The sequence below is a fragment of the Trachurus japonicus genome, chromosome 16, assembly GCF_045865225.1.
Source record: "Trachurus japonicus isolate A0001 chromosome 16, Traja_1.0".
Classification (NCBI taxonomy): domain Eukaryota; kingdom Metazoa; phylum Chordata; class Actinopteri; order Carangiformes; family Carangidae; genus Trachurus; species Trachurus japonicus.
Window position 1 is genome coordinate 36,237,625 of NC_140922.1, and position 20,992 is coordinate 36,258,616.

The window sequence follows — 20,992 nt, forward strand, 5'->3', positions numbered from 1 at the left end:
AGTATATTTGTCGTATTTCTAGTCAAAACTAATCTCATTATACGTAAAATAAGACTCATCACATTAAAAAGTAGCAAACAAGTGAAAATGATCTAAAAACAAGTTCATTTTTAGGTGATGAGTCTTATTTTAAGTGGAGAGAGATTAGTTTTGACTAGAAATGAGACATTTTGACAAGAAATAGGACAAATATTCTTGGAAAGATTTTGATTTTTTGCAGTGTAGCTACTGTACAACAAGCGTCAGTCAGGTGGTGAAGCTCCGCCCCCTGCTGCTCAGACAGGAAACTGCAGCTGATTTGACTGGTTCAGTGATTTTACAGTGAAAACAGAAAACAGTTTCATCACAGGAAGAAGTTTTTACAGTCAAAAACAAGATGAAGAATGAGAATAATACTGTAAAAATACAAAAAATATCAAAACTATAATAAAACAAAATCAAATCAAACGGCCACTGGGACACCTAGGGACTGAGTTTACGCCGGATAAACAGAGTCCATGGTCCACTTACCCATATACTGTATGTAAACTCACCCAGTGCGCTCCAGCTACCCAGTACCTTCAAAATTAAAGCATTGATAAATACCCAAATTAACTCAAATAATACTACACTGCAAAAACTCAAAATCTTACCATGAATATTCGTCTTATTTTTAGTCAGAATGTCTCATTTGTAGTCAAAACAAATCTCATTCTACTTAAAATAAGACTCATCACATTAAAAGCAGCTTGTTTTTAGACACTTTTTACTTCTTTCAAGCTGATTTTCACTTGGAATAAGTAGAAAAATCTGAAACTAAAGGTGTAGCTATTCCTCAAAATTAAACAACAAAAATTAAAGCAGAAGTCAGGTGAATGTTTGTGTTAATCTAAGTCTTAAATAGTTGTATCTTCCGACAGCAATCACTTCTATAGAGTGTTTGGTCTGAAACACGGGTCTGTCAGTCACTCTGCTCTGCTCTGAGCCCAGGAGAAAACTTTCCTTGTATCCTACAACCTTTATCCAATGAGGAGAGAGAACGGCATAAAGGGGCAGTCCTCTCTGTGTGTGCAGCCAAGGGATGCGCCTGAATGTGGTGACGTAGGGACGAGGACCAATAGATCCATGACGAGGGCGGGGGCTGCTAACTCCATCTGCTGACAGGAAGTTAGAGACAAAACCACCGGATCGCTGACTTCTGCTTTAAGGGACCCTTAGTGTAAAGTGTTACCAAAGTAAGAAGCAGGAGTAAATAGCTACGGCATTCTAGTTTTATTTATTGCATTGACGACGTCTGGGACAAAGACTTTTCCTCGTCATCGGTCTGGAAGCTTCCCTGAAGGTAAGCAATGTAGAAGAATAAAATAACTAAATACAACGGAGAAGTTATAGCTAATAAAAATATGTGAAGTTTTCTACAGAGAGATGTGCACTGATTAATGGATTCACTTAATTACAGTAAATCAATATGAGCAACTTGACGTCTTACTGATCAGCTTCATTATTAATGAATTCTTATTAGAAAACAATAAAAAAGTTGAAGTGAAGTTTCTGCTTCAGGCGACAAACAGACGACTTCCTGCAGCCTGAAGTAAAAATAAACTGCTGCAGGGTGTGTGTGTGTGTGTGTGTGTGTGTGTGTGTGCGTGTGTGTGTGTGTGTGTGTGTGTGTGTGTGTGTGTGTGTGTGTGTGTGTGTGCGCGTGTGTGTGTGCGTGTGTGTGTGTGTGTGTGGACAGTTGTCGTGCAGCAGGTGCTGGTTGTTGGTGATTTATTTAGAACCGACTGAAGCTCCCAGTCAGCTCTGAACGCAGCACGAGGCTAAAAGACCCACAGTCAGACCAGAACCTCAGACCGGGACTCTACAGACCTGGACTGAGCTGGACCGGGTCCACGCAGAAACCTGGACCGTTCTGGACCGACCCGGACCGACCCGGAGCGTCTTGGATTAAAGGCCTGAGAGTCCTGCAGCGTTTGGACGTCCTGCAGGACGGAGCAAGGACATGGACGCACTCTGACCCCGAGGTAAGAGACTGTTGTGGTTCTGGTTCAGACCTGGTTCAGACCTGGTCCTGGTCCTGGTCCGGGTCCTGGTCCGGGTCCTGGTCCTGGTCCTGGTCCTGTCTCTCCTGTTGTTACAGGTACTGAGTGACTGAGTGGGCGGAGCTTCAGAGGACAGGAAGTCCTGCTGCAGTGCAATAAAGATTTAGTTATTGAATTAGTTCCATGAGATCAGTTGTTGAATCAATAACTCAATATATTAAAGGGACAACCAGGAGTTTCTATTTGGTTATAAAAAGTCTGATATTAATGTGGATGAATCTCCGTTACCACTTGTTAATGGTCCATTTTAGATAAATCTATGGTTTTGTCTCTATGGTTATTTTGTTATTATTAGTGGTGGTGGAAATGCTGGGCGAGCCGACCAGCGTTTCTTTACTTTCGGTTTCGTGGCGAGTCATGAGAATAACGCCGCCGTATGAATCTCCGTTTATGGTGGGAACTACGACGGTATGTGATCGTCTTCCAACCTCTGACTTTAATTCTTGATGAATGAAAACATGAGTCTGTCTTGCACCGGTCAAAGAATTTCACGGTGCGGAGGCTCATAAATGTAGTGTGGAAACACTTCACTTTAACAAAACTCCTCGTTGTCCCTTTAAATCAATAGCTCAGTAGATTAATAATTAATAATCAGTGATCAGTTTGATCGACGGAGAATCAAATGTTTCAATTTTCAAGTTGTTTATCAGCTTCAATCAATCTCGGCTAGGCTAACACCATCTCAGGAAGGCTAGGCTAACACTGTCTCTACTAGGCTAGGCTAACACCGTCTCAGCTAGGCTAACACTGGCTCAGCAAGGTTAGGCTAACACTGTCTCAGCTAGGCTAACACTGTCTCCGCTAGGCTAGGCTAACAATGTCTCCGCTAGGCTTAACAGCGTCTCAGCTAGGCTAGGCTAACACTGGCTCCGCTAGGCTAACACTGTCTCAGCTAGGCTAGGCTAACACTGTCTCCACTAGGCTAGGCTAACACTATCTCCGCTAGGCTAATACTATCTCAGCTACGCTAGGCTAACACTGTCTCCGCTAGGTTTACTAATTGTGTGTATTTAAGGCCACGGGGCAAAAGCACCAAGGCCCTGTTGTCATCAGTGATGTGTATAACGGCCGTTATAAAATAACGTCACTAGCTGCGCTACTTTTTTCAGTAACAGTAGCCTAATCCAAAAAGTTTATCAAAACTATATACGAAGGTACAGTTTGTTGTCCTGTTACTTTTCTCTACAGTATACACATTTTTCGCGAAATTTGCCATAGAGAATGAATGGGATGAGGTAAAAAAACAAAAAACAAATGATTGGACTTTTTCAAACATCTACTGCTCTGATATACTTTCACGTAGAGACTCCATTTAAACTGTAAAATGTAGACACAAGTCCTGTCTATTGGTGTATCAATCCATGTTTTGATATTGTCATATAGTTTTTTATCAATCACTGTTCAATGACCATGATCATTTTTGGAGAAATGTTGAGATTATAATGAGTGTGTATTGCACGGAATGTTTGTGACATCAGCTAGAGTGGGTGAATGTGTCCGAAACTGTCTGAAACATTTCTCTTTCCACGCCGCTCATGGGCACAGTTTACACTCTACACACATGATTCTTTCCACAGTTGTAGACAAACTCGTCCTCTCTCTAACAATGTGCTCAACAGAGCAGAGAGACTTACAGAGTTTTAACTGTGAGTCTTCCAGTGCGACCAGGTCCATCGCTGCTCCTCATTGACTTAATGAGGGTTATGTTAGAGACCGGTGTCTATATGGGACAGGCTTTTTATTAATTTTGAACAACTCTTATGCTGAGCAAAGATGGAAAATCTATAATATGATCAAATTGTTCTGTTGTAAAGAGTAAGAATAGAAGGAAAGAGTCACTCCGGCTCTTTCCTTGGGTCACAGTCAACAGGCCAGGCCGAACAACACAACTGAAGGCATCGGGTTGGATTGAAAACATAGAAAATTAATGCTGGTGAGTCCGGCCGCATCAGGTCCAGACAGCTGCGAATCGTACTGGGTCGGGTCTTTAAGAACTCTAGCAGGAATGAAACAGCTTAGGAACTGTTTAAACAGGCGATCGTGGGCTTTGAGAGGTTTTGTACATTCACAAGAACTTGCAGAAAATAGAAACAGACCCGGCTTCTAATTGAGACCGGCTTTTATTTGCTCAGAGCTGGAGACAGACGGTATGACGGTCTGGGAGAGCGTTTTGGAGTTGACGCCAATATGACCTGGAATCATTTTGGGCTACCTGGGGACGTGGCCTACTCTTGAATTACAAAACAGCGCCACCATGAGGCCAAGTGTCTCCAGGTCTGCTGTTTTTACACGGGGGGTGGCCTGTACACTGCAAAAAATCAAGTATCTTACCAAGAGTATTTGTCTTATTTCTCGTCAAAATGTAATTTCTAGTCAAAACAAATCTCATTCTACTTAAAATCAGACTCATCACATTAAAAGCAGCTTGTTTTTAGACACTTTTTACTTCTTTCAAGCAGATTTTAACTTGAAATAAGTAAAAAATCTGATAGTGGAGCAAGTTTTTCTTCCTTATTACAAGGACAAAACAACTTGCTTCACTGGCAGATTTTTCTACTTATTTCAAGTGAAAATTAGTTTGGAAAAAGTGAAAATGATCTAAAAACAAGTTAATTTTTAGGTGATAAGTTTTATTTTAGGTGGAAAGAGATTAGTTTTGACTAAAATTGAGACATTTTGACAAGAAAAAGGACAAATATTCTTGGAAAGATTTTGAGTTTTTGCAGTGTAATGACCTCAGAATGTGTACACTTTAACTTTTTGGGGCCACCCAGAGAGTTAAAGGTAGCCCAAATGAGGACCCTAATTCATTTGAGGTAACTTTTGCTGTTTTGTAGGCTACCTGCTTTTTACCAATTGGTGATTCCCATTCTGAAGGGTTCCCTCAATTTGATGAGGGAAACCAAGAAATCCCATAATGAGCCTCCGTAGCGTAGCTTGCACCGACAATTAAAGGTAACGAACCTACTGCTATGACTATAGGGATTATGGCAATGGGCCAATTTGACAAAATGTTGAACTATCCCTTTGATGTAGACTTGACCAACGCGTTTCCTCCCAGGGATAAAAATTGAAACATGGGATCATTGGGGTAAAAGCTCCTCATATCAGTGCTTAGATGATCATGTGTGTATCTGATCAGCTCTGTCTCGACCTCACGATCGTGGGTTTGATTCCCATGTTGACACAGCTAGGTCACACCCCCGGCGGTGGCCCCCCCGTGGCCCCTCCCAACATTTCTGTGAGGGAATTTTCTAGTTATGTTTGTGACTCAGGGGCAACTGCAGTTTAAATATAGACACACACACACACACGCACACACACACACACACACACACACTCTGACCCCTCCCACCTGCTGCAGCCTGAAGGTCAGCTGATCAGAGCAGCGGTTCAACAGCTGTTCAGGATGACATCACTGATCACTGGTTATTGATCAACTGGCTGTTCCTAATATTCTGACTCGCTCGCCACACGTTGTTGTTGTTGTCGTACAGGCGGTTGTCATGGCAACGCGGCCGCCACAGCTGCTGCGTGACAACTAGTCACCGCTCAGTCAGTGTAGTCTATGACAAGCGGATTTAACATTTAAAAGCTAAGTTTGACTCTCCAGAATTAACATTGTAGATATCAACAACGTCTTTCTGACTGGTCCTAACTACATTTTGAATAGTTGGATTTTTCATTCAAGATCTCTGTAATTCAGTTTTGCCTCTTGTCAAAAAGAACATTTCAGATCCACAACTACATTCTTCCTTCACTGTAACCATTCATGTGTATGGGGTTTGTCATTACAGATATCTATAGTTCAGTTTCAGATATCCACTATGTGAATTATAACTGAATTACGACTAGTACTAATTCCAGTTTGAGATATCTACAACGCCATTTCACCTAGTCAAAACTTAATTACAGATATCTGAAAAGGGACATGTAGATATCTTTAATTGAGGTGAATTAAAGATATCTGTAACTGAATTACAACTAGTACTAATTCCAGTTTGAGATATCCACAATTTGATTCCGACTAGTCATAATTCCGTTTACAGATATCTACAACGTCATTTTGACTAGTCAAAACTTAATTACAGATATCTGAACAGGGACATGTAGATATCTGTAATTGAGGTGAATTAAATATATCTGTAACTGGAATTATGACTAGTCAGAATCAAACTGTAGATATCTCAAACTGGAATTAGGAATAGTCGTAATTCAGTTACAGATATCTGTAATTCACATAGTGGATATCTGCTGCTGAACTGTAGATATCTGTGATGACAAACCCCATACACATGAATGGTTACAGTGACGTCATTTGTCCTAGGAAGAACGTAGTTGTGGATCTGAAATGTTCTTTTTGACAAGAGGCAAAACTGAATTACAGATATCTTGAATGAAAAATCCAACTATTCAAAATGTAGTTAGGACCAGTCAGAAAGACGTTGTTGATATCTACAATCTTAATTCTGGAGAGTCAAACTTAGCTTTTAAATGTTAAAATGGTTTGCCGTATTTTGACTAGTCATAATTCCAGTTACAGATATCTACAACGTCATTTCACCTAGTCAAAACTTAATTACAGATATCTGAAAAGGGACATGTAGATATCTTTAATTGAGGTGATATCTTGAACTGGAATTATGACTAGTCAGAATCAAATTGTAGATATCTGTAACTGGAATTAGTACTAGTGGTAATTCAGTTCCAGATATCTGTAATTCACATAGTGGATATCTGCAACTGAATTGTAGATATCTGTAATGACAAACCCCATACACATGAATGGTTAAAGTGAAGGAAGAATGTAGTTGTGGATCTGAAATGTTCTTTTTGACAAGAGGCAAAACTGAATTACAGAGATCTACAACACATCCAGTCTGACTTTTATATGTTAAAATGGCTTTGACATAGTCAGTGACACAGATGACCTGTCAGTCAGTCAGTCAGTCAGTGGCCAATCAGTGAGCAGCAGAGCCACGGTAAGCCCCGCCCCCTCCTCCAGCAGCTGTTTGCTCTGCAGAGAAAACAAACAAACAGAGAAGAGAGAGAGTGAACCCTGACCCTGTGTGTGTGTGTGTGTGTGTGTGTGTGTGTGTGTGTGTGTGTGTGTGTGTGTGTGTGTGTGGACCAGGCCGTTGTTCAGTCATGACTCCGAGGAGCGACGACAACGACGCCGACGCTGCAGGTAGGACACCTTGCTCCTTCACTCACCGTCCAATCACAATCCTCCTCTGTGTTTTTTATATACAGCACAGCACAGCACTGGCAGAACCAATCCCGTCGCTCCGTTGGGCTGGTGGGCGGGGCTTAACGAGCCCAGGACAAGTAGCATTAGCACAACGACGACAACACCGAGTCAGACACACGGGGTCAGCCCTGTAGTCTACTTGCCAGCCCATAGGGCCCCATTGTGAACCCGGGAATGTTGAGTACCCCAAAGTTTTATGTTAGAAATAGATAGTATGGGTCCCCAGTATTCAGAAACTGACGGATGCTAACTTATATATATTGGGCAATTAGCATAACAAGCATAATTAGCATAAATTAGCATAACTGCCTATATGGGCAATATTTCAACAAAATTGACTTGGCTGATCTGGGCAATATTGGAGTGGTTTTAGGGGTTATTGATGATGCTGAATCCATTTCTGACATTTTCAAAATGGCTGTCTAAACCGGAAGTGACCAGATTTTAACCGCCAGTGGGCCGATTTTGATGGATTTCTAAATCTGGTCACTTCCGGTTTAGACAGCCATTTTGAATTTTGAAAATGTCAGAAATGGATTCAGCATCATCAATAACCCCTAAAACCACTCCAGTATTGCCCAGATCAGCCAAGTCAATTTGGTTGAAATATTGCCCATATAGGCAGTTATGCTAATTTATGCTAATAATGTCTGTTATGCTAATTACCCAATATATATAAGTTAGCATCCGGCAGTTCCTGAATACTGGGGACCCATACTATATATTTCTAACATAAAACTTTGGGGTACTACTCAACATTTCCGGGTACTCATTGTTGGCAAGTAGACTATGTTCCCACAGCCCAGTGATCCCACAGCTCTATGTTCCTTCATTTCTAAGATTTTTCTTCTCAAAATGAAACTCAAGTCATGTCATTTTTATTTTTGATACCGCATTTAAAGGGATGAAGCTTGTTTTCCCTTGCTCCAACAGTGGTCGAGTTACCGCTATTACCGCTAACGTTACCAAGCAGCTATCTTAAATTACCCCGTTAATAATGTCAGGAATTCCTGGTGTAGGCTACTTACTGTACAAACTTTCTAATGCTTCGTTTACTGTCTACTAGCCTACTAACACTATTTGTACTAGGTAGAAGTTTGTTGTCTAAATTGCACTAACTCATGGAGGTTTAATTTCGGTATAAGGGTTCATCACTCAACCCTATGTTGGAGTAGCGGTGTTCCCAGATTTAGCTAAAAGCTACGTTACATCTGTAGTCAACTGCTACTGGATAATAGGTTGGATGTAGTTGACGACCAACTTGGGAGAAATGGGGATAAAATCTGATGGAAATTGACTAACCCTAACCCTAAAAAAAAACCTTAGAAATGAGGGAACAAAGGGCTGAGGGAACATAGGCACGGTCCCAGACACACGACACAAACTGCTCGGCCAATCACAGAGCTCCGACCGGCCGGCCGAGGGAAACACTCAGTACGTTTACATGACACTTGAAAAAAACGAATTATTGCCTTAATCCGACTATAACTGGAGAACTGAAGTGCATGTAAACACCTTAGTCCGACTGAAATCGGAGTTGAGAACTCCGATTAAGACACCCAGATAATGCGATTGGAATTGGATTTTCTCCGTCATGTATACACCTTAATCGGACTGAAGCTGGACAATGCATGAGCGCATGCTCCACAACAGTAGAGATGGCACCAAGTGGAGCAGAGAAGCCGCCCGAACCCGGCAAAGTAAAGAAAAAAACCCAACGTTAGCGCCGATTCAATGCATTTCACACAGCGCCACCAGCAAGAGTGTTTTATAGAGAGAGAGAGAGGAAAAGAGGAAGCCCGTATCCTATTCTCAGCGAGAATCCGGTCCAGACAGGTGCGTCTGGTTGGGAACTGCAGTTGAGAATTTATTATTAAGCTACTACGTTGTTTATATTCAGTTTTTTAGGAGGTGACAGAAAAGTCAACAGGACAGGCGGCGTATTAACCTGCTGAAACGACGGGTGACGCCGCATGAGGGGGCGATGGACCCGTCAGTTATTCGGTTTTTTCAGTTGCATGTAAATTGAGACAAGGACAGAAGTCCGACTTGACGCCAAAATCGAATTTTGAGCCGAGCTCGATGAAGCTCTGCATGTAAACGTACTGAGTGACATGTTTCTGTCCTCCAGAGTCCTGGACCTCTCTGTGATCCAGATGATGGAGCGTCGGGTCGCCGCTGGACCACACACAGCGTTACCATGGAAACACTGCATCCACCTGACTCTGCTGCTGGTCCAGCTGAGTTTACCTGAGGGTACGCACACACACACACACACAGGATGTAGCTTCAGGCTAACACTGCATCAGCTAGGTTTACTAATTGTGTGTATTTAAGGCCACGGGACAAAAGCACCGAGGCCCTGTATAACTGGCGTTATAAAATAACGTCAGAAGCGGCGCTACTTTTTTCAGTCACAGTACGGTAATCCAAAAAGTTTATCAAAACTATATACAAAGGTACAGTTTGATGTCCTGTTACTTTTCTCTACAGTATATGCTTTTTTTGTGAAAAACTGTGAAAAATTTGCCACAGAGAATGAATGGGATGAGGTAAAAAAAAAAAGCAAATTATTGGACTTTTTCAAACGTCTACTACTCTGATATACTTTCACCTAGAGACTCAATTTAAACTGTAAAATGGAGACACAAGTCCTGTCTATTGGTGTATCAATCCATGTTTCACCAGGTATTATAGTTTTTTATCAATCACTGTTCAATGACCATGATCATTTTTGGAGAAACGTCTACTGCTCTCATAGATATACTGTATACTGACTAGATGCCGCGTTCTCAGGCAGCTCTATTGAGTGGAATGCGTCAACGCGGCGGCCATCTTGGTCAGGGGGAAGCCGTGTCTACTTACTGCACTAGTCAACAGAGGCAGACGTCTATCAACCATTAAAATCACCATAACTCACTGAATATTCAACCGATTTTCAAGCCGTTTGGTTTATTATAAATGTCAGACAGATATTTATGATACAACAACAACAAAAAATGTATAATTTTTTTTTTAATGTATTAAACATACACTTCCATACTCAGACACACACCCACATGCATAAATACACTGAAATGTGTTCTACAGGGTCTGACTGGTCTGACTGCTGGTCAGACGTTTATATGTCTATGGTCAGAAACCCCTGACCAAGATGGCGGCGCTATTGACGTACGCTGAGAAGCAGAAGGCGTCAGTGTATATATCTATGTACTGCTCTGATGTAGCTGCAGCCCAGAGCCTTCAAAATAAAAGCCTCCTTGTGTCTCTGCAGCTGCAGCTTCCTGTCGGATCCTGAGGTGTAACTCTGACTTTGTGGCGGCGACCTTGGACCTGGGCAGCAGCAGCAGCAGCAGCAGCAGCATTGGTGGCGTGGGGGGAGTAGTACCGGGCGGAGCAGCAGCAGTGGGGGGCGGGGCTCTCAGCAGGGAGGCGGTGAACGCCGGCTACTGCAGCGCCCTGCGCTCCTACGCCACGTGCACCCGGCGGATGGCGCGGGCGTGCCGCGGCGACCTGGCCTACCACTCGGCGGTGCAGGGCATCGAGGACCTGCTGATCCAGCACCGCTGCCCGAGGGCGGGGCCGACGGCGGGGCCACGCCCCCTCCCTCAGGGCACGCTGCCCGGCGACGCCTGCCTCTACGAGCACCGCGAGGGCCGCGCGCCCGACTACCTGCACTGCGGCGTCTTCGGAGACCCGCACGTCCGCACCTTCAACAACGACTTCCAGACGTGCGCCGTGCAGGGGGCGTGGCCTCTCGTAGACAACGAATACCTGTTCATACAGGCCACCAGCTCGCCGGCCGGGGGCGGGGCTTACGGCACCGTGCTCACTAAGGTGAGTCATGACCTCTGATCAGCTGACCCTCACCTCGCTGCAGTGATGTCACAGTGTTGCAGTTTGGCGGCTGCAAAATGGGCGCCGTAACGAAGCTTCACCACCATAGGGCAAATTACAGAGGGGTTTGACCCCCCTAATTACGACTTCAACCCCCCTAAAAGAGGTACAAATAACAGATAGGGGGGGTTGAAACATTTATCTTTCTTATTAGTAATCATAAATACTACAATACAGTATTTCCATAGTCATGCCAGGAAGTGTTGGAAGCTAGGAGTGTGAAACTAGCATCAGCTATAATCTCTGTCTGCAGAACATCAGTCACATTGACTTGTTTGTAACAAGTGGAAGTGTCACTATGGTAACCTGCATTGTCCCTATCAAATAAATTGAATTAAATTAAATTAAGATGCTTGTAGTAAAATTTCAGACACCCCTAGTGGACTAAACCATTTCATTGCCTGAATCTGCGTGTGTCACTGACTATGAACACGAGATACCGGGACTGAGTCCAGGTGCGCTGTGTAAAATGTTGACCCCCCCAATTGTCATTGCATAATTCGCACTCTGTTCACGACTATTCCCGGTGTGGCCCCGGCCGGCTGATAATGTACATAATGAGTGGGCTAATATACAAGACCAAAAAGTACCAGTATGCACCCCGTCCGGGATTCGATCCCTGCCACCCATGCTGAGAGCAGCTGCTCTACCCACTGTACCGCCACAGCAAACACTATAAAAGTTTTACCCAGCACTTAAGTACTAACCAACCTTTAAAAATGGCAGACCTTTTATCAGGTTGCCCCTTTTTCAAAAATAATTAAGGGCCGGTATTACGAAACATTAAAGTAAACTTTCGGAATGGCGCACTGGAACCAAACCCGTCCATAGAGGTTGTTAGCTGGAGTTAACATTAGCTTGCTAGCTAAAATGGACATGACAGAGTTGTTTTAGAGGTAAATTCATGCTAAACCACTGATGCACGTTGCCTTCAGGGACAGTTTTTCATCAACAGTCTCTGTATTTCCCTCTACAACAACTCTGTGTGGTAACGTTGTGTTATTATCTCATAGCGTGGTGAATGTGCAGCTCACAACTTGTCCACCAGAGCGTTGTGGAGTTGTTGGATTGTGTATTTGATGAGTTTGATGAGGGAAACCAAGAAATCCCATAATGAGCCTCCGTAGCGTAGCTCTGAGCAGCTCACGGCTCTGCTCCGCCGTTCTAAAAACAGCTTGCACCGACAATTAAAGGTAACGAACATACTGCTATGACTGTAGGGATTATGGCAATGGGCCAATTTGACAAAATGTTGAAGTATCCCTTTAACAAAACTTGTTAAAAACTTGGTTCCTGGTGTGGACAAGGCCTGAGTAGCTGCTACTTGCTAATAGAGCTCAGTAAAAGAGAGTAAGGACAGCATTGGTCCAATGGCAGCGCCTCCTGGTGGAGGAATATGGGTTTTGCAAAAGAACTGACATCTCTGCATTGTTGGTGAATGAGCAGTGTGGTGTTTTCAATCATTTAAGGACATTTATAGATCACCCACGTTAATAGCATCATTGAGGATCCTTTACAGATAAACATTAACACATAGGAGAGTAAAAAAAACAGTTGTCTACATGAATGTTTCAATCTACATTTTGTAATAAACAAATTATAAGTATAATTCTGATATGACCAAGACACCTAAAAACAAAAACACGGCCGTTTTCATCAATTTACCAGCAAGTGGGCAACACACATACATTGGAGTGAATGGGTTTTCTGGGCGCTTTTGCAATACCCATATCCTGCCACTAGGGGCGCAAAACCCTTAAACCCTTAAACCCTTAAACCCCTAAACCCTTAAACCCTTAAACCCTTAAACCCTCAAACCCTTAAACCCTTAAACCCTTACCACGGGAGTCAATGGTGTCGCTACTCTCTTTTACAGTACTCTAGGGTGGACAAGGCCTAAGTCGCTGCTACCTGCTAATGCTGCACTGTGACATCACAGAGTGACATCACAGTGACATCACGCTGACTGACTCCGCCCCCCCCCCCCCCCCTCTCTCCTCAGATCACCATCATCTTCAAGAGCAGCCGTCAGTGCTCGGAGCAGCAGCTGTACCAGGCCGAGGTGGACGACGTCCCGGCGGCCTTCGCCGACGGCTCGGTGTGGAGCGGCGAGCGTCGCGGCCGCCGCAGCCTGACGGTCCGTAGCCAGAGCCCCGGGCGCCAGGCGGAGATCCGCGCGGCGCACATCGGCACGCTGCTGGTGGTCCGGCAGAGCGGCCGCTCCCTCGGCCTGTCGGTGCGCTCACCGCGCGCCGTGGTCGAGGCCTTCGGCGCCGAGCAGGACCTGCAGCTGTGTGTGTGGGGCTGCCCGGCCTCGCAGCGGCTCGACACGCTGAGGCCGCCGCCGCCGCCGCTAGGCCACGCCCCCCACACCGCCGCCGCTAGCGCCCACGCCGCCGCCAGCGCCCACTGTGCCGCGCTGCTTCCTGTCAGAGACGTCTACTACCAGGTAGCCCTTACGGAAGAAAAATATATTGCAATATAGTCCAGGCAAAATAGCGTTTTCCAACAGACTAATTGTCACAGAAGGTTTTTCACCATCCATCATTTCTATGAGGTGTCTAGAACAACATACTAAAAGTCCTAATGAATCCTAGTTGGGGAAATATGTTTAATTCTCATCATTATTTACTGTATAAAGTCTATGGTGCAGACAACAATACACCCCAATGGGGCTATTTTTTCCTTTACTCCTATCACAATGAAACTTTACACAATGAAAGTAGACATGAAATGTAACATTTTTTGTATTACAAGTTTCTTTGAAAATGAATTTGAATATGCAAATGAGCCTCCTACCACAATGAAACTTTACACAATGAAAGTAGTGTAACATTTTTCAGGGTTCAAAGCGTGAGAAAAAAGTAGCGGCTTATAGTCCGAAAATTACGGTATATAATTGAGGACTCAGCTTCAGGAAAAGCAAGTACACTCAATATGAAAGACAATAGGGCTGGGACGATACGCTTTTCTCCCGATTCGATTCTTCAACTATTTTTTGGATGGCGATTCGATTTAAATTGCGATTCTACGATATCGCCGATTCTCTCGATTTTTAGTCTTTAGCATTTTTAACATTTATCTGCACACAAACACTGTAGGAGCCTAGAAATCAGGCATGTCCAAAGTCCGGTCCGGGGGCCAATTGCGGCACGTGTTCAAATTCCCACCGGCCCCGCAGCCTCTGTCATGAAATCGATAATATGCGGCCCGAAAACACGTACCAAAAAAAAGCTATTTTATATTTCACCAGAAGATGGCAGCCAACCTGTGGCCGCGTGACCCTCGACCCTTTCCAGCCCATTTCTAAAACATAATATAATATAAAATATAATATGCAATGTTTCAAATGAACCTAGATATGTTTATGCTTTCTGAAAGTTTAGACTTTTTCTTCATTCTATGTGGTCTTCAAATATGAAAATCAGAGTGATTTTGGTAAAAATTCGTTTAGATTTATTTATATTCTATATGAAGAAATGAAAGAATGCCATTTGCAATAAAAGAAAATGCATTAAATAGTTCATTTGCATTTAACGTTAATGGTTCAAAGGATGTCAGGCTGAATGGTCGGCCCCCATACATTTTCACCTCAACAAATTTGGCCCCTCTTTGCAAAAAGTTTGGACACCCCTGCTATAAATGAACATACTCCATTATAAAGTGAACTTAAACCCTTTTCAAAACCTGGACTCTCTGGATGTAAAAAAGGCGAACAAATGCACATTGCACAATATTTTTAAAATTTCAACAACAAAAAAACAAAAAACGATTTTTGAAAAGAAAATAGATTTAAAAGTCGTCCTAAAAGATATCTATCTCTATATTAATGTGAATGTGTTTCCCCCCCACCACCAGGCGTGTGTGTTCGACCTGCTCTCCAGCGGAGACCTGAACTCCAGCGCCGCCGCCGTGGCCGCGCTCCACGACGCCGCCGCCATGATGTCATCAGAGCGGGACAGGGTCCACCTGCTGCTGGTCGCCTCGGCTCAGCGTCGCCTAGCAACGCCTCACCTGGCGCTGCTGCTGCTCGGCATGCTGGGAGCTCTGACCTGATGACATCACCGCTCAGCCGAGGCCAGGGGGAGGGGCCACGTGTGACCGGACTAAAAACTATTAACTGTCGCCTAGCAACAGCAACGGGACTGTCGCCTAGCAACAGCAACAGGACACGCCCCCTGGTGTCTCACCTGCGTCATTTGTATTTAGAGATAAAACTGTGAATTTGAATTTTATTTTTTTGAAGACGAAGACGAAGATGATGATGATGATGATGATGATGATGATGATGATCCTCGTATTGACACTATTGATCCAGTTAAAGGACAATTCCTCTCAAATCCAACCTGGTGCTCTAGTTTCTAATATTTCAGCTCCAACAGAATGAATGTGGAGATTTTCTTGTTACTGTCTCTTGTTCTGCAGTAGTTCTGTCTGTCTGTCCCTGCGTCGCCACGGCAACGTAGAATGTTTAGGCTGTTTTACATCCCATAAACCAGACAACGTCAGATGTCTTCAAACGGACACCGAGGAGGGGGTTGTTACCTTCTAGAAAGACGACAGAGCTGGAAGACAAAGTTCCATGTTGAGTCTCAGTCTGTTTCCAGGTCTGAAGCTCCAGTTTGTTTCATCAAGTGGTGCAAGTGTATGTTTATTAAAAAAATAAATACTATATATTAAAAAAAAGTATCAATCTATGTTGTATCATAAATATGTGTCTGACTGTGACATTTATAATAAACCAAACAGCTTGAAAACTGGTTGAATATTCAGTGAGTTGTGGTGATGTTAATGGTTGATAGACCTCTAGTGCAGGAAGTAGACACGGCTTCCCCCTGACCAAGATGGCCGCCGCGTTGACGCATCGTTCCAATGGACAGCAGCGTCAGAGGAGGCTTCTACGTGTATATATCTATGACCAGGACCCTATTGTTTTCCTCTTCTCCTCTTTCTTCTAAGGAAGTCCTACTTCCCATGCATAATCTGTGAAAAAATCTTTACAGAACCGTCCGGCCCCATGTCAGATTTACTCAACTCCACATGTGCCCCCATTTAAAAACTTTAAAAATTCCTACCAATCCAGTGGTAGATGCTACAGTTTTGAAACTTTTACTAACCTGTCACCCCAATACTGCTGAAACTTTTGTCCACTTAAACTCATTACACATTATGAAGTTCATCACTCAGTTTTTTTCAATAACTGTAAAACTTATTAAATGTATCTCCTCCCACAAGTTTCGCTCAATTGTCACCAAACTTGCTACAGAGCATCTCCAGACCGTCCTCCAGAATACTTCGTTTCTCAGATTTTTGATTAAGCAAAAATTGAGCCTCCAGTGCATTAAACGTTTAGTAGTAGTAGTAGTAGTTTATTCGATCTTTAACACAAAATTGTTAACAGTTGAGCAACCTTCCACCATCATTCGTTCAACTAGTTCATAAATATCGACACTATCCAGCTTGCCTACTACCCTTTAATTCAATATTCCATTAAATCCATTAGAGCTCTTCATGGTTTCAGAGTCATAGAAAGAAACAAGTATCCAATAATTAACAAGTGTAGCCAAAAAAATAAAAGAAATAAATAATTAATTTTAATCCTGTTTATAGCTTTCTATCATACTATGTTTTATGTTTTAATCTATTTTTAAATTGTGTTATGTTTTTGCATTGAGATCCTCTGTCAAGCTATTCCACAGACTCGTTTGACTGTAAACAGTAGGCTACTGTAAACATATACCATCCAATTCTTGATAAATACATTTTCAATCTTCCTGAAAAGATGTTGTGGTTGATGAAGTTTGGTAAATATCAGAGTTTTATCTCAAAAACAGAATTTTCTAGAACATGTTGAATTCTGCTCTCATGGGAACAGCTGCAGTCAATGTAAGAGTGGCATTTCTAAACATCACATTTTCTCCTATGAAGCAAAACACTTATCGTTAAAAACAAATCACCAAAAATAAATATTTATTTGGAATACTGAGTCTAGCTGCTAGAAAAGCAATTACAAAGAAATGGCTCAAGCCATATGTAATGGAAAGAATCACTTTTTCAATGAGGCTCCAGCTCCAAATTCAATGACATCTGGAAGCAATGGAAAATGTACATTTCCCTGAAACGTCCTTCTTCACTGCAAAAACTCAAAATCTTACCAAGAATATTTGTCTTGTTTCTTGTCAAAATGTCTCATTTCTAGTCAAAACTAATCTCTTTCCACTTAAAATAAGACTCATCACCTAAAAATTAACTTGTTTTGAGATAATTTTCATTTGTTTCAAACTAATTTTCACTTGAAATAAGTAGAAAAATCTGCCAGTGAAAACAAGTTCTTTGTGTTTGTAATAAGAAAGAAAAACTTGCTCCACTATCAGATTTTTCTACTTATTTCAAGTGAAAATCTGCTTGAAAGAAGTAAAAAGTGTCTAAAAACAAGCTGCTTTTTATGTGATGAGTCTTATTTTAAGTAGAATGAGATTAGTTTTGACTAGAAATAAGACAAATATTCTTGGTAAGATTTTGAGTTTTTGCAGTGTTTTGTTTAAGCTTCTTTTCTATATCAAGTTGTACTTGATTGGTTAATTACTTGGCTGTAATATTGTGACAGAAAACACCCCATGTTCATGTTGTGTTACTTTATAAAATGCTTTGTAAAGGGAAAAACAATAAATGAAAAAAGAAGAAAAAGAAAGTGAACTCATCCTCCCACAAAAATAAATAAATAAATCACCAATATTTCCATGCTGTCAAGATGCTATTTATGTATTATCAGATTTTTGTTTAGATAACACAATTTAGGATAACATTTTGACAATTTTTGAAATCTGCCTTGACAACTGCAGCCTGGTGATTATTTGAGAAGCCACACATCAAGTTTCACTTCCAGATAATTAGCTTAGTGAGTTGGGAGCTGGTTCTTGGTGCCAGAGGATGTGGGTTTAAGCCCCAGCAAGGATGATGATGATGATGATGACACAATATCTGTCCGCTCCCATTCTACGTTGCTGTGGCGATGCAGGGACAGACAGAACGACTGCAGAACAGGAAACAGTAAAAAAAAAAAAAAGAAAATCTACACATTCATTCTGTTATTAGGGCTGAAATATTAGAAACTAGAGCCCCAGGCTGGATTTCAGTGGAATTGTCCTTTAGTTTAGCAGTTGAATGTATTGATCATAAGTACAGTATCAACACCCCGGGGGTTCAGTTTTATCATCATTTTCCTCGTTAATGTTGCACAACTCAGTGACAGTAAAGCGTGATCGGAGGTTGTAATTAGTCACGCCCCTCCTTGGAAATAGACGGAGCCGCAGGCTGCAGGTGAAGCAGCAGCTCGTCACATGACACGTGAACCGCTCACCTGAGTTACCGGAACGGAAGAGAGCATGCTGCTACTGGCTCCACTGTGTGTGTGTGTGTGTGTGTGTGTGTGTGTGTGTGTGTGTGTGTGTGTGTGTGTGTGTGTTCTTGTACATGCTATGTTGTGAGGACCGGAACGAGTTTTTAACCAACAGACTGAGGACATTTTGGCCGGTCCTCACTTTTTCCAAGGGCTGTTTGAGGGTTAAGACGTTAGGTTGTAATTAGGTTTAGAGTAATGGTTAAGTTTAGGTTATAATTAGGTTTAGAGTAATGGTTAAGTTTAGGTTATAATTAGGTTTAGAGTAATGGTTAAGTTTAGGTTATAATTAGGTTTAGAGTAATGGTTAAGTTTAGGTTATAATTAGGTTTAAATTAGGTTTAGAGTAATGGTTAAGTTTAGGCATTTGTTTTGGATGGTTAATCAGAATGCCTTTATTTGTCATTATACTCGCGGTATAACGAAATTAGAGCCCCCCCTTCAGTGCAAAACAAGCAATACAATAAAAATACAATATAAAAACATTATTATAACCTTTATTTATTCTCGAGAGACAAGAAACAAGAAACACAATCATCTGAAACAGTTACAAATGGAAACACAGTTATTCATGACCAAGTACCTAAACTCACTGAGTGAAGGGAGCGCGTCCAATCTTTTTTTTTTTTTTTTTTTTTTATCAGTCATGAAGTTTATTCACACACACACACACACACACACACACACAACACATATTTTGTGTGAATCAGGTCTCCCATTGAAGCTACCAAAAGCTTATCGCGGGAGCCTGGATACATATAACACAAAACAATACAGCAAATACAAGACTAGAATACACATGAAACATTAACAGCAAATCCCTCGTGCCAACAGCAATTAGAATGCTCAATAGCAGATAATGTGAACTGACCTGTATGCCTGTATGCATTTCTGTTGTTTTTTTGTTTTTAAACGTTTGTATGTATGTTTGTATTTATTTTAACTACTTCTTTTTATCTATCTGACATGGGCCGTGCAATGACCATATGAATTTCGTCTTTGAGGATAATAAAGTTGAACTTGAACTTGAACTTGAACTTGAATACACACACACACACACACAATAAAGCACGTACAAAACTAACAATACAGTACATGAAACATTAACAGACAACGTGGACCCCAAGCGTACCAACAGAAGGTTTTCAAAACATGTAGATAAAAAAGCAGATGATTATAAAATTTACATTCAATTTACTATGGTTCAGATGTTCAATGGTTGCAGCTTATATATACATAAACTAAGTCATTTAATTTTTAGCTTTTTCTTGAAAATGGAGATGGACGTCTCCACCCTCAAGCTCTCATCTAGCTCGTTCCAGAGCTGCGGTCCTCTGCACGCAAAAGACAGTCTAGTTCTTTTCTCAGGATGTGCTGTAACGCGTTCCAAGAGCGAGGGGCGTCATAACAAAAAGCAGTCTTGCCAATACTCGTAAAGACTCGAGGATTTCAATAGTATAAATAGTATAAAAAGAAATAGATAAAAATAAATTATATGCACAGTTTATTGCACAGTGAGTTATGTATTATTGCACAGTACATTGAGCCAAGGTTAGGTTACACTCTTAGAAATAAGGGTTCTTCTAGAAGGGCCGGGGTTCTACCTGAGGGTACCTTGAGGATGTCGTTATGATGGGATGTAAAGCCCTTTGAGCAGTGTTGGTAATAACGGCGTTAGAGTATAACGGCGTTACTAACGGCGTTATATTTTTCAGTAACGAGTAATCTAATTGATTACTTTTCCCATCGTTACAACGCCGTTGCCGTTACTGAGAATGTGAAGTGGCGCGTTACTACAGTTCGGTTGAATGAAACGCAAGGTGGTTTCGACCACACATCAGCTGCCTCAGGTCAGGGCATGACGGCGAGCTAAAGGTAACGCAGCTAACGCAGCATCCGAGACCCATCAGCTGTGCGCCAGTGCAGCCCCTGGGACACAGCTCGAGAGTCACAGCGAGACACAAGCACCCACTCCACCCGAGCAGCAGCAGCGGTATGAATCCGACAGACAGACGGACTCCAATTATGACGCCTGAAACGCTAAACACAGAGCACTCGCTCTGGGTAAACACAGCTGATAGATCGAAAAAAAAAAAAAAAAAAAAAAGACCGCTGGAGTGAATTTACCTACTTTCCGTCAGGTTCTTGAATGTAACTCGGTCAAGATGCAGCATGATGATGATGGTAAAATTTACAGATAAAAATACGCGTTTTTTCATCAGCATCAGTCTACAGAAATGACGGTTAGAGGGGGAAAGGCTTTATGCACAGCTCCACAGCTCCACTGCTCCTGATTCCAGGTGTCTGACCATTGTTGTGACTACTGAGGTCAGAGTCACAGACACACCTGGATTAATCAGTTTG

General features: G+C 42.2%; 1 protein-coding gene across 2 annotated transcripts; it reads left to right on the plus strand.

The window, feature by feature from the left end:
* The first annotated feature begins 1,746 nt into the window (after positions 1–1,746).
* hjv (hemojuvelin BMP co-receptor) lies at positions 1,747–15,989 on the plus strand. Of its 2 annotated transcripts, XM_085803188.1 has the most exons (6): positions 1,747–2,003; positions 7,216–7,269; positions 9,464–9,588; positions 10,607–11,169; positions 13,232–13,678; positions 15,088–15,989. In XM_085803188.1, exons 3-6 carry the CDS (start codon positions 9,489–9,491, stop codon positions 15,283–15,285), a joined length of 1,308 nt encoding a protein of 435 aa, XP_085659314.1. In that variant the 5' UTR covers positions 1,747–2,003; positions 7,216–7,269; positions 9,464–9,488; the 3' UTR covers positions 15,286–15,989. The 2 variants fall into 2 exon arrangements, with proteins under 2 accessions (XP_085659314.1, XP_085659315.1); XM_085803189.1 differs by lacking the exon at positions 1,747–2,003 and having other exon boundaries at positions 7,138–7,269.
* Positions 15,990–20,992: the final 5,003 nt, after the last annotated feature.

What these genes read in the sequence shown, in the direction of transcription:
- hjv (XM_085803188.1), top strand. Translation starts at nt 9,489, where the DNA reads ATGATGGAGCGTCGGGTCGCCGCTGGACCACACACAGCGTTACCATGG. An exon ending in ACGGCACCGTGCTCACTAAG is followed by an intron (nt 11,170 to 13,231) that starts GTGAGTCATGAC and finishes CTCTCTCCTCAG; the next exon opens with ATCACCATCATCTTCAAGAG. An exon ending in TCAGAGACGTCTACTACCAG is followed by an intron (nt 13,679 to 15,087) that starts GTAGCCCTTACG and finishes CCCCACCACCAG; the next exon opens with GCGTGTGTGTTCGACCTGCT.